Genomic DNA, 14786 nt, shown 5'->3' on the forward strand with positions numbered 1-14786 from the left:
ATTCCTGCTTCATCTGCTATCCCACAGTGCTTGGAGAAATTTGCCTTGCATTGTTCCACATTCAATGGCTGCTCATCCTTCTGTGAAATATCTGAAAATCACATGTGCCTACATCATTATAACATGAAATTTTCACATATAAAATGATTTATGATTTATAAATGATTTTTCCAACAGGACCTTTACTTTAAAAATTTAGCATGACATTGTGTGACTGAAATCGCATGACTTCATGGGGGTGATGTCACACAAAGGGGCAGGGCACTTGTCTATCAGGAAGCTCTCCTGGGGCCTGTTGCACAAAACCAGGATAAGGGATTAAGCCGGGATACGTTGGTTATCCTGGATCAACTTATCCTTGATCTGGTTGCACAAAAGCGGGATAGGGTGAAGTGGGATATGTTTTGACATAAGTTACCATGGAGATTTATTCTGTGGAGCTAGCCTGCTCCAGACCAGGCTAAGTTCCAGGATCTATTTAATCTCATCCCTTATCTCAGTCAGCAGTTACCACAACTGGCAACCAATATTTATTCCACCTCCCACAAGACCCACTGTCATTATTTAAACATTTATGATCATTAATTGTAATATATATATAAATACACATCATACAGTAACATGATGACATGACGTTCCTTTATTGAATAGGATAAATCAAAGCAAGTAATCCATCAGTTCCTTTCAAAAGTGAAGTCACACAGTGCTCTACAAGATAGAAAGCACAGAATCAAAGCATATTATTCATCACAAGAATAAATACACATTCTCAAAGGTCTGTATATAAAACACCCTGCATGTCTGCACGCTGGAATAAATGCAGGACAAATCCATACTTAACAAATGAACAGACAATTGTCAGGCCTGTACACACAGTACACAGCACAATAGGCCAAATGGATAGCTATCTGCTATTGCAGGCCATATTCAACTTAAATGTACAGAATGCACTTTAACTGAAATAATTTAAAACATATTGGTCTCTGATCAGCCGACCACTGTCGTCATCCAGGCAGATGGCTGGATTGTCCCGGTCCACGTCTGATGACACTCCGGGGGCCCTCTCCTTCCTCAGGCAGGCCACATTATGGAGGACAGCACAAGCCACAGTAATATTGCATGCTCTGTCTGGACTGACCCTCAGATGGTGCAGACATTGGAAGCGTGCCTTCACCTTGTGACAGGCGCCGATAGACTGCAGAGGGCCGAAAGATTCGGGAATCATGGACTGACCCAGGCCACTTTGCCACAACATTGCTGATCAGGTAGTCAGCATTGCAGACCATCTGAAATAATAAGATGTAGACTATTAAACCAATCAATGCACATCACAAGCAATGTACAGTGTTCATTAATGTCATAAAGTCATGTTCACATGAACATTAATGCTGTGAGAGGATTTCCTGTTCACAAAATCTCCCTCATGGGCACCTGAGGGGGATTTTATTTTGATATGGGTGCAGTCAAGTGCACCAATGACATTGGGGAAACCTGCAACACAAAGCAATAAGTATCCTACTATGACTGTTAACACTTGTCCTGTAATTTGTAATTTCTTTTACCTGCAATGATATAAAAATCCAAGTTCGTTTGGGCCAAGTCATGTTTAATCTGAAAATAATAAATTAAATAAAAAATGAACAAAGGACACACACACACATAATGAATGAAACAACAGAGGAGCATGAGGAGCAAATACGGAGCTGCATTTACATGATTTCACTCACATCTGCAGTCAGTTTCACAGGCAGTTCCAGCTGTTTCATAATCAGAATACAACTACGTTTTTGGGGATGTTAATAAACTATTTGGATTGTAATTGTGACGGTTTCAGTGGAATAGTGAGTGTGTGTTTGTGCAATACTTACGCATTCAGGCGATCTGCAGCACTTTGCCACGCTTTCTCTCTTTTGGTCTTTCACCTCTTCATATGCCTCCATAATTATCTCCTGCTCCAACAGGGAGAAGTATGCTGCACGAGATGCCATGGTGAATCAATGAATCTGTGATTGATTGCGGGCCCTATTTGACGAGCTGTGTGCTGCAACTGGGTTGGTTTCACCTGGCATGATGAATCCGTGTCTACTTATCCTGGCTTGGCATTTGTGCAGCCAATTAAGCCTGAACTCTGTTGTTTTGGATTGGTTGAGCCAAGCTCAATAACTTATCCTGGATGTCTGAATCCTACTTTTGTGCAACGGACCCCTGGTTTTGTGCAACAGGCCCCTGGCTTGATGAATCCGTGTCTACTTATCCTGGCTTGGCGTTTGTGCAACCAATTAAGTCTGAACTCTGTTGTTTTGGATTGGTTGAGCCAGGCTCAATAACTTATCCTGGATGTCTGAATCCTACTTTTGTGCAACATGCCCCTGGTGAATTGCATGACAGTTAGTGACAAAATATGTATCAAAGTGTTGAAAGTGTGCTTTATTTTGAATTTCATTTTTTTTTATTTCATTCTTTATCTGTCCCACCATCAAATGTGATTGAGAGTGTGGGTTCACCCTATGAAGAGGTAGAGAGCATTTTTCCTTTGGCCCTTGATCAAAATATATTTAATTAAGCCTAATGCGAGTGTCCCAGATTCAAGTGGAGTTTTGTTTTGTTTTTCTTTTTATTGACAGAACACTGACAGGTGTGGCATGTCTCTGGCACGCTTGAACATAACTACAGTTTTTCTTCTGGTGTGATTAGAAAATATCTTCTGGATTTCAGACAGGTCTATTGTGTTGGTCTAATGAGTCACATAGATTTTTGCACAAGTTGTGCAAGTCAAACTTGCAATAAACCTCCCAGATTATCCGGTTTCCCTGCCCCACACGGCTCTAGCAGTCCTTTGTGTAAAGGCCACGCTGCTGCAGCGGTGCCTCGCCTCTCTGCAGCAGAGCAGCTGCCATAGCTGCAACGTTGTCAGTCAACAGGTGGGGCTGACCTGTCGCAGCTGCTGCATTGCTCAACTGCGCGTCCCCTGTAGCTCCGCCTGACTTGACATTGAAGAGATCCAATCAGAGGATCAGTGGAATCACCTGTGTGAGAGAAGGGAGTCTGACCTGCTCCCTGTGCCCGCTGCGGCTGTTTGCCTCTGAGGGAACTTCCACTTTGTGTCCGGCAGGTAGATCAGGAGGATGAGGCACCTGACGTCTAATTTATTCTTCACCACTGGACTGATGATGGGATTTTTCTCCCTCCACTTTCTGTTGGAGGCGAACCTTTCAGCAGAACAGCTCATAAAATCTGGGAGGGAAGCAGTCAAGCAGGAAGTCAAACCAGATTCCCAGCATGTACTCACCGGTAGGCACTGATTTCACCAACATTTTGTGCAGTAGTCTCTTGTTTTATCTGCGTGCTTATGGCCTGAGTTCCACAACAAGCGGCAGGCCAAACAAATTGTCGTTTTTTCTTTTGCAGAAAATATTAATTTCTGTGTCCACGCCTTGAAAACTACTATCTAAAAAAGCTGTACAGCTAAATGGACACATTTCACTTTGAGATGTGAACATTTTTCTTGGATGCAAGTGAGTCACCATGAATTACTGAACTGCCGTTTTCTTCCACAGTTTCCTTATGAATCCCAGATTCACTACGAGTCAGAATGAACTTTGATGAACTCAGCCTTGTCTGGTCTTTTCTTGTCGTTGTGTTGTCTAAACGGTGACGGCGGGCTGCCGCGCGTTATTGCGCACTTCACGCAGCTTTGCTAGGATGGATCATGGTCAAGTGCGGCAGGCCAAATGTCTCCAGGTCTGTATGCACGATAGCAAACGTCACTGAATCACCTTAGCGCTTCTATAGAGTAGCTACTTTCCTGACCTTTGATTTTTATAGCATTTAATCATTTCTAGTCAGTTTTTCCTTTTTACAAATATGATCAATCATGCAATCAGTTGCGATATAAAATTCCTTCTTATTTGGATCAACGTTGAAAGCTGTAGCTTTTTTTTTTTCTTTTCAATTTCGAAGTTTGGACCCTCTGGTGATTACTAGTGGCACCATTAGGCAGGACCCGATTATCCCTCTATGGGGCCCTGGGGCAAAAAAAGGCATGTGGGTCCCTGCTGACCCTTCACTAAGTTTCTTTTTCTTTTGTGCACTGCTTATTAGTTTGGCACATGTTTGCAGAAGTTTATTACAGTTAAACAATGGAAGCAGTATATAAACTGTGTGTCTGGCAGGTTTACTTTGGTCATCAGGACAGCTGTTCCCGTACCTTGAGTGTTCACTGTTTTAAGTCAGATGTCTTTGTTATTGTTGATGAGAAGTGAAGGAGGAGGGAGGATACACAGTGCAGCTGTTGTCTGACCATTATAGCATGTTGAATCCCAAAGGGAAAGTTTAATTGACTCTGTTACGGTGCCAGGAATTCATGACAGCAAACAAGCATTCATACTATCAGAGCACTGTGCCTGAAACATGTAAATGGGTTGTGGCCATTCTTACTGTGGTTAAACATACACTAATATAAACCCTTAATATAGTGGTCCACTGTCTGTGTCTTTGACTAGGAAAGATAGCTGGAGTTCATGTTTGTTACTGCACTAGCAACCAGTGGTGGAGAACTTATTCAGATCCTCAATCCTACAGAGGATACCAATACAAAGATGACTCTAAATACTGCTTTCCAAGTAAACACACTGCATTCAAAACTCCTCAGTAAGAGTACAGAAGTATCGTCTTTACTGTTGCAGCTGGTTGAGGTGGAGCTAGTTTGAACTGCATTATATACACTTAGCTAACTTTAGTCCAGTGAGTCCCAAACAGGGGACTGGGCCTCCTCTAAAGGTCACAAGATAAATCTGTCATCTTATTCTCTTTTCAAAACTGGTAAGTTGTGTGTTCTGTCATTCTAGGTTCCTCTGACTCTGACACAACTCTTGGACATGGTGTGAAACCTTCTAATCTTGACCTGGATGATTGAATCATTATTTTACAAGCCAAAACATCAGTGGACATAGATGCAAATACTTAATTAGATTATTTAAGAATTTAACTTTCTTTTCTTTTCCTTTCAATTTAATTTCACTTTAGTAGGAGAGAGTAAGAAATGAGAAAAAGACAGAAATGTGAGTACACTAACTGGCATGAAGCTGGAGTTGGTGCTCATTATAAATGAAGCAAACAAAAACAATGTGTGATTTGGACTGCTTCTCCTGTTGTATGTTGGGGCAAGGATGGGTCCAAACCTTTGAAATGGAATGCTGCTGACTGTTATAAGATGATGTTCAACCTTATCAACTGGCAATATTTTATATGAATGATAATATAAACTGTAAATTCAGCACTGTGTGTGTAATTATTTAGTTTATGTATTACCTGAAGATTATGTGCACATCTCTTATACATTCTGCTTTAGGTGTGACATTGAGAGAGGCTCCTGGCAGGTGAGACAGTTGGTAGAGAAGATGATGAACATGGATGGCAGTGATGGTATAAATGCAGTCACTGGTGGAACATGTTTCTGAGCCTCTTGGGTGAACTTACATTTGCCAGATTTGTCGTTTTTCACTCTGTGTGTTACATTAAAATCCGTGTGGCATATTTTGCAAAAAGCATGACTTTGACCAAAATGCTGGGAATCACTGGTTTAATATTTAAAAGTGTGTTTTATTCTTATACGGTTTTAAGTTCTTAAACTTAAAATCTTGTCTGAAAAGTAACTAGTAATTATTGCTGTCAAATATACTTGAGTAAAAACTATATTTCCCTCTGAAATGTAGTGGAGTAGACACATTAAGTAGCATAAAATAGAAATACGCAAGTACAGTACAAGTACCTGAAACTGTGCTTAAGTACAGTACATCAGTAAATGTACGTTCCACCACTGACTAAAAGCAGTAATGTTTGATGATACCAGACTATACCCAGACTCTTAGAGCTTCGTATTACAGTAGCCTCAGATGAACTTTCATCAGCATTTTTACTTAAAACTAAGACTTTGGTTACTGTTGAACCACAAGGCATCATGCCTAATCCCACATTCAGACATTCTGATTTGGGAAGCCAGCCACAAATCCTGTCTATAAATCATAAAGCATTGTCCCAGTGATGAATGTGAGTGTTTTTTTTGTCTTTTTAACTCACTTCAGACAAAGGGAACATTAAGATTTAATTTTGTCTCGTACATAGAGGGGTGTGAAATTGCTTTAAATAGAGGATTTCCTCCGTCCCCTGGATCCTATGCACCCATGTTGTTCAGGTATTTGAATGAATGCTTCAATACGATTTAAATTTTAGTTTGCAGGGTTTTTTTTGGATCTGTCAGTCAGATGTCTTATGATCCGATTCAGCTTCCTGTAAGACTTACTGGAGTTTAGGAACTTTGCATCTGCTGTGTGTTAATAATTAAAAGGCCGAATGAGCTACTAGCACCACCTGTCTGGAGTAAGTGCCAAGGCCAGAGTTGAATATGACCCCTGATAAGCAATGTAATGTGTGCAGTCTTGATGCAGAAAATTTCCTTTTTGTCATGTGCTCTCTCTCACTGATGTTACAACTCAGGACCTAGAAACTAGTCGTGCTTGAGGAGCATCGACTAGCTAATGTTATAGCAAGTCATGGCTGAGCTAGAGACAAGACAGAGGCCTTGTTCTCTCATTGACTGTATAAAAGAAGTTGATGTAGTTAGATTGTATGTCTATGAGAAAATGACCCTATTTCTGACTTGATTTATTACCTTAGTAAATGTTTTTCTAATGAGCCCCCCCTCGTGGCCCAGTTTTGGAAAAACACGCGCTAAAGTGCCCTCTTGGGCATTCTAAAGTGCCCTCTTGGGAGCCAAAACATGCGCTAAAGTGCCCCCTAGGAGCCAAAACACGCTCTAAAGTGCCCTCTTGGACGCCAAAACGCATGCTAAAGTGCCTCTTGGATGCCAAAACGCATGCTAAAGTGCCCCCTGGGAGCCAAAACGCGTGCTAAAGTGCCCTCTTCAGTGGCGAGGACACGCTATATGTGCCCTTTTTTTTCCTTTCTGCCCCTGCCCTTCCACAAGTTGTGCACGCCACTGTGCTAGTTTCAAGTTTTCTTTAATACACCATGATGTTCATGGTTCAGGGTATGTGGCTACTTTGTCATTGAACATTCGTTACAACAGCGACCTGTCATTCAGGTTATTCAGAGGCGTGGCGGTGTGTACATTTAAGTAGCCGTGAACTTGTTGTAGGGTGTTATCGTGTTATTGTCTTAAAAAATCGACCCTTTCATAGTAACTTTTCAGTCACTCAAAAATGTCTTGCTCAGTTTTCAGTTATTAAGACACTGTAGGAGATTCTTTCTGGGAAGTAAAATTTGTTTTAAACATGTTTTTCGCTAGCCAAAATTAGCATTCCAATTAATATCACAGATTTTACAGATGCCATCCAAGCGAGCTAGCTAGCGCTAGCATTAGCTGGCTGGTAACCTGTGTCACTCCACCTCGTCCAAATACGGTCACTTCTGGCTTCAAAAAACCAAGAAGCTGACAGTCAAAATGCCAAACTCAAGGCTTCAAAACGGTGGTCCACAAGCCAATGGGTGACATCCTGGTATATCTGTCCACTTCTTCTATACAGTCTATGGGTTCTGTGGTCCTGCTTCAGTTTGTCTGCCTCTCTCTAAGAGAAAGGTGCTGCCTTTTGGCGTAGCCTCCCTTTATTTGCAGTTTGATTTTAATGTGTTCATGATGCCACCTGAAGACGGTACTCGGTAGAATAGGTATTAGAAATTCAAGATTCAAGATTTCTTTATTGTCATTGAGCATGACATGTCAATGAAATTTGCATTGCAACCCCCATGTTAGAAACAAGATAATAAGAAAGGTAAGATTATAAAATAAAATTAAGATACTAGAATAAAATAAACCAACATGCTGTAAAAATATGTGTAAATGCAATTAAAAATATACCAGAATGAAAATATACTAAGACAATAAAAATATACTAAACAATAAACAATAAAATATACCAACAGCAGCTGAAATATACTAAAATGTATATGCTTAGTGCAATAGTTGACCATTTAGTTAAGTGTGTGTGTACTTAAAAGTTAAGTACACAGAAGGTGCAGGTGGAGGTGAAGGTGTAATAGTGCAGTGGCTCATACTCCTCACAGTCTCTCACTCCAGTGAGGGGCTGCTGGGGGTGATAGCTCTGACAGCTCTGGGGAATAAGCTGTCCCTCAGTCTGTTGGTGGTGGTGCGGATGTTCCTGTACCGCTTTCCTGATGGAAGCGGTACAAACAGTCTGTGGCCCGGATGGCTGGGGTCCGTGGCAATGGATCCTGACCCGGCCTTCATATATAGAGTCTAGGTCAGGAAGGGGGCAGCCCACGATGCCCTGTGCAGTTTTAACCACCCGTGCCAGTTGTTTTCTGCCTGATGTGTCGAAGCGGGCAAAAAAGCTGTTTAAGGTGTCAGGCAGGGTGGGGTCGTGGCTGGCGAGCTGAGTGTTAGGCTTGTAGTCCGTCATGGTTCTGATGCCTCTCCTCATGTTCTGTGGGTTGTTGGTATTGAAGTGATCTTCAATTTTGTTTTTGTACCAGAGCTTGGCCTGCTTAATTCCTTTCTTCAGCTCTGCTCGAGCCCTGCTATAAGCCTGCCTGTCACCAGCTCTGTAGGCAGTATCCCGGGCTTTCAGCAGGGACCGCACTGTGCTGTCCAGCCGTGATTTCTGGTTGGGAAACACTGTGATGGTCTTAACAGGGAGGACAGCATCAGTGCAGAACTGAACATAAGACAATACAGATGATGTGTACTCCTCAAGGTCTGCCTCTTCTCTGAACACAGTCCAGTCTGCAAGCTCGAAGCAGTCCTGAAGTGCAGAGGAGGCTTGTAGGCAGGAATAAGTTTCACTGAGATGTGGTCTGACATGCCCAGGTGTGGAGCTGCTGCAGCCTTGTAAGTAGCAGGGATGTTGCAGTAAACCTGATCCAAAATGTTACTGTCTCTGGTCGGAAACTATATATTTTTGTGAAATTTGGGAAACACCGCCTTCAGTTCAATGTGATTAAAGTCCACAGCCACAATCACAGCCGCCTCCAGGTTGTCGTTCATCTGCCCGCTGATAAGGCAGTACAGCTCCTCCAATACTAACCTAGCATTAGCCCGCCAGGTATTCCAAATCAGGAGAGCAGAATGTGCTGACGGTGTGTGTGGCTGTACACCAGAATATATGGAGGTATTACCATTAGAAGGTGTCATCACAGTATACTGTGTACTGAAACTGGTATACCAGCTCTTTGCTACTTAAATATTCAATTATATATTTTACTCAACAGTCCAAGTGACATTTGTTGCCTCTAGGATCGCTGGTATACCTTCAGTCTTATACATACAGACTCATATCTAAAACATCCATGCAACACATTTCTGACACTTGGTTTGTTCCTCCAGGTGAGAACAAGAGCTCAGCGGCTAATTCCACTCACACAATACGGATCTTGTGTTGGATCATGACGGGGCCCAAGAACTTGGAATCCAGAACCAAGCACATCAGGGAAACGTGGGCCAAGCGCTGCGACAAAGTACTGTACATGAGCTCCGTCAAGACTGACTTCCCTACTGTGGAGCTGAATGTGACCGAGGGAAGGGATAATCTCTATTGGAAGACTATTCGAGCCTTTCAGTACATCCACCAGCACCACCTGGACGAAGCAGACTGGTTCCTGAAAGCGGATGATGATACGTTTGTGGTCGTAGAGAATCTACGCTACACCTTGTCCAAATATGATACAGAGAAGCCGTTGTACCTGGGCAGAAGGTTTACCCCCTTCGTCAATCAAGGTTACATGAGTGGAGGAGCAGGTTATGTCCTTAGTAAGGAAGCACTGAGAAGATTTGTTAAAGGGTTCGATACGGGGGAATGTACCCACTTCTCCACTATAGAAGACATGGCTCTTGGGAAATGTATGGAGACAATGAAGGTGGAGCCAGCAGACTCCAGAGACGTGAAGGGGAGACAAACATTCCATCCTTATCCTCCAGACCACTACCTGATCAGACAACCCCCAAGACCACGACCTTGGTTTCTGATTTACGAACACTATGCTCCAATAGAGGTATGCAACACAATAAGCCAATTGCTGTTGAGGATCTGGAATTAGCCTGAGCTCATATAATGAACAGTGTCTCGAGATGTAATTCAGTAAGAAGAGAAGAAGTAAATCAAGGGCCAGTTAAGCAGGAGCATAGTAAGACTGGGGTGACAAAAAATAACTGCCTCAAATGTATATAAAATTATTATTATTATTATTATTATTATTATTATTATTATTATTATTATTATTATTATTATTATTATTATTTTAGTGAATGAGTGACCATTGACTTGTAGGTAACGAAGGCAACGTCTCTTGCTGACCCTGCTCGTTCCGCTGTTTTATAACACTTAGATTTTCAGCAGGAGACTGGGTTCTTCTTAGGACGTAGAATGTGGCTGTGGGTTGTACGGCAGCGCATCATAGACAGTATAAGTGGGCCAGCAGTCTACAGGCTATTAATAGTACAGCAAAATCTTCTCATGCGGTGAAAAAAAATTGTGTTGCAGGCCTGATTTGGCCCACAGGTCTTAAGTTTAATGCATTGTCTAATGTGTGTTTTTCCCCCTGTCTCTCCCTCTCCAGGGTCCAGGTTGCTGCTCAGATTTTGTTGTGTCCTTCCACTATATTTATGCTGTCCAGATGTATGTTTTGGAGTACCTGACGTACCATCTGCGGCCATATGGATACCAATACAGATTTAATCCTGATGAAAAAACTGAGTTTAACAACACGACCAAATCCATGTAAAATGTTGGTGTCTGCACAAAAGCCTTTGCACTCATTGGAAAAGGACTTGAGGGTATTGGTCGGTTAGAGCCAGGCTTAGTTTACTTATCATATTATACTTTGCCTGCTAAACCATTCTTGCCAAGGTCAACTGTGAAAACTGTTGGATGTTTCTGATGTGAATAGATCTGTTTTACTATGCTGTCACTTGTCTCACTGTGTGCAATATGAAATGAAGATTCAAATTTTAAGATGGCACATGCCTTTAATCTGTCGTTCTTATTTTGTCTTTTATGACAATGCTGCAAATGTACAATATGTACTGCACTTCAAGAAGGGCATCTTGGAAATCTGTGTACTCTGTTGAAGTTGCTGAAAAAAGCTTAATGTATAGTTTGACAGCAACATGAGTAAACCACATTAACTATATATATATAGCACCTTTCTTAACATTACAAGGGGCTGTTCAAGCAATAGGCATAACAAAACTAGAATTACACCTAAACCGTAAAAACAAGTGCACAAAGCTGCTGCCATAAGAATTTTAAAAAGCCTTTTTCTAAAAAAGAGTTTTTAAATGAGATTAAAAGTAGTCACTGAGCTGCTGAAACTGAAGTCTTCAGGCAGGCTGTTGCAGAGGGCATTGGTAGCCAAGGCCCTAAAACAACCAGTAGAACCATATCAGAGAACCTCGGGTTACAACCTGCCACATAAGGGATTAGGAGCTCACTGAGGCAGCTCTTTGCCAGACAGTGAAGAGCTTTAAAAGTTTACAATAAATCTTACAATCAATTCCAAATTTAACTGGTATCCAGTGAATGCAGCTAAAACTGGAGAAGCTTGTTCTTGTTCCAGTAATATGTGACTGCATTCTGCTCAAGCTGCAGGCAGTGTAATGAGGTTTGGCTGAGACAGGAGTAAGGGGTGTTGCAGTATTCTAGGCAAGAAGAGACTGGGGCATTAACAACTCCATTGAGATATGACTAGATAAGAAAGGTAGTATATTATAAATGTTTCTCAGGTGCAGCAAGCAAGATTGAACTACCCTTTTTGCCTATGAGATGACCTGGGGGAACATATAGACAGAAAATAATAAATGACCAAGGTTAGACCCTTGTGGAACAAATAATAATGGAGATCTAAAGGGAGCGGAGGACTTAAAGGCACAGTGTGTAAGATATGGCCAGATTTTCTTTCTTAAAACATTAATAAAATTAACTAAAAATTGTCAACAGAATGTGAAGAAGTAACAGTTCTGACTGGATGTTAGACTTCTTTGTATTGTGTTGCAGAGATATCTACAGAAGTTAGCATGCTAACCAGCTAACCCCAGCCGTCCGCTCTTGTAATACCATTTTTTACCTCAAGAGGTGATAGTCTGATAGTATAGCCCCCCTGTAGTTTCAGCTGGGAGATGGATACGAGTTTGCTACATTTCACAAGCGCTCTTAGTTTTTTAGTCTTCTAAAATAGACAAAATAAATATCCTTACATCAATTGTCTTCATTGAAGAGAAAAATACAACCATACACATTCTGAATTCAAGTTTTGCTCTTTTTCCAAACTTATTTGCCAGATTAACTCATTGTGAAATGATTCATGATTTCATTCATGAAATGAATTTCATGTACGAAAAACCACAGCTTTGTGGTCTCACACTCAAACATCAAAAGGAAACAGAAGTTCTGGAAATTCCTCAACCAAACCACAGTTCTGTTTTGGGGTCCTGGGTCCTTGCCATTAATAAAAAATGAATTCATAAAGTTTCTTCTAAATGTCAGCCCTTTGCCCCCCCCTTATCAGGCTTGGCAGGTTAAACTAACAGAAGTTCGGGGGAGTGTTTTTTGATGAGAGGAACAATGTCCTCCAGGCTTAACCAGGTCCCGGGGATCATAAAAAATTCAATGTTGTGTGATGAGATGAAATTATGACTGATAAGACTTGTTAGATGGAGACCTGACATTTAAGATACACTTTAGCAGAGGAAGTGACAGGTGGAATGTGATTAGTGGGAGTGATGGATTGTACTGCATGGCTACAGGTAATCTGGATCAAGTTCCAATGATTTCCTGTGGTTGTGTGAACAGGGCTGACATTTGTGATAAGGGGAATCAGTGAGAATGAATCTGAATAACCTGGAGATGACCTGGAGAAACTACCAGAGCAGGACATTGGACGGCGGGGGGTATAGTGGCCTGAGTTGAAACCAGGGAAGCAGAGAGGGATCGTATGTTGGACGTAAACAGTCAATCACGTGGGGAAGATAGTGTGGCATGCTATAAGTTGGCTGGAAGCATGCAATCAGGGAACTTGGGATGAAGAACATCTCATGCAAAGAGAGAAGAGCAGCAATAAATCAAAATTGTGAACAACATCAATGCTGTAGGCAATGCAAGCCAGAGGTGAGAAGGCTGAGGATGCCGCTCAAACATGCACCTCATCTGCCTGATGTGAGAATGAGACCAGAGATGTGGGCGGCCTTTCCACTACTGCTGAGCAAGGTTTGAAACCAAGTGTCCTTTTTCAAGATGTCAGGGGTTGCAGCTCCAGGAAAGCAGCGTCTGACTGTGAGGATTATGGAATCCTATCAATATAGTAGAGGAAGCAGAGTGGATGGTCCTGGAGAGTGCTGTGTTGGTTGAATGTTTCTGGGATCAATGGGATCAGTTTTAAAATTGCATTTTATTTTGTGAAGCACTTTGTAACATTGTTAAGAAACGAAAGTTTATTTTTATTATGTATCAGCTGTGTGTACATCTTAAATGTCATATCTGTATCTGTGGTGGTCACTGAAATGGGCAATCTTTAAGAAATTATATTTCATTTATTGAAAAAAGTTTATTTTGTTTAACTAGCATGTTCTATCTATTTCCTTCTTCTGGCAATTTTACAGTGTTAAACAGTTAAACAATATATTTTACAGTCAAGTGTCTCTTCCCATACAACATTCATCATAATGAAGGTTAATAGATTGTGTTAAAATGAACTAAATCAGCTAGAGCTTAAGAAATGAACACTGAAGTAGCTACAACATAAAGTGAAAATACCATACACAGGTTAAGAATACAGTGTGTTTAGTTATCATGATGTTCTTACAGGCATGGCTGCTTTGTGGACGACTCTTAATGAAACACCTACAAACAGAGACCCACAAAAACAATGTATAACGAGACAAATCCTAGAAAGTGACACCCTAAAAAATGAATTAGAAAATGTTGAAGACACTGTTTCAGTCCATAAACTACATCTGTAATAACAGTATATACAGCAGACTATATTCACATTGCAGGTGCTCTTCTCATATGGCATCTTCATACTGCAATACATAATTGATCTGACCCCCCTGACATTAAAGCCCCACTCAACTGTGAATGAGCTCCACAGAGATGCTGTTTAAATCACTTCTAAATGTAGTGTACAAGTGTAGTGTACATGCCACTTATTTACTTTCTACAAAATTACCACATGAAGCATCCCACCCACATTTAACTGCTTGGAATCAGATCATCCAATAATAATTCAATCATATATCATTTATTTGAGAGTGTTAAATCTGTCATGTCAGAGTGTGTGAGGTAAAAACTCTGCACAGATCTCGTCTATTAATATCAGTCCTGAATGAATCAGCATCTCAGCATTCTGTGGCACTGCCTTTTTTATGGACTCCTTAATATTTAATTTTTTTTACTTATTACTTTTCGTATTTGGATAGTCCTCATTTTTCTCCAGCTATTCTATGAAGTCGTGTGATTATATTGTGTAATTCCTCTTGGGATTCATCTCATGTCCTGTCATAGTAAGTATTCTACTCATAGTACTGAAGAGGTTCGCATTTAAAAACTATGCCTCTTTCACATGAACGTCCTCAGATCACCAGTATTAGGCTCAGTGAAGACACATAACCCAAAGAGACTGAGCTGAACTCACTTTCTTCTCTATGGTTTGGGTTGAGTAACTGGAGGACAACTCAACAACAATAAAGGAAGTCAGAATACAATGATTTGCACTTGAGATGACATGTTGAACTAGTCTTTTTATGCTCCTGTGACCTT

General features: G+C 41.1%; 1 protein-coding gene across 1 annotated transcript; it reads left to right on the top strand.

Annotated features, from left to right (window-relative positions):
* Positions 1-3044: 3044 nt before the first annotated feature.
* On the top strand, positions 3045-13604 carry si:dkey-202e17.1 (uncharacterized protein LOC555344 homolog). Its single transcript, XM_041955487.1, has 3 exons — positions 3045-3291; positions 9362-10026; positions 10591-13604. Exons 1-3 carry the CDS (start codon positions 3126-3128, stop codon positions 10753-10755), a joined length of 996 nt encoding a protein of 331 aa, XP_041811421.1. The 5' UTR covers positions 3045-3125; the 3' UTR covers positions 10756-13604.
* Positions 13605-14786: the final 1182 nt, after the last annotated feature.

Source organism: Chelmon rostratus, chromosome 16 (assembly GCF_017976325.1).
Source record: "Chelmon rostratus isolate fCheRos1 chromosome 16, fCheRos1.pri, whole genome shotgun sequence".
NCBI lineage: Eukaryota > Metazoa > Chordata > Actinopteri > Chaetodontiformes > Chaetodontidae > Chelmon > Chelmon rostratus.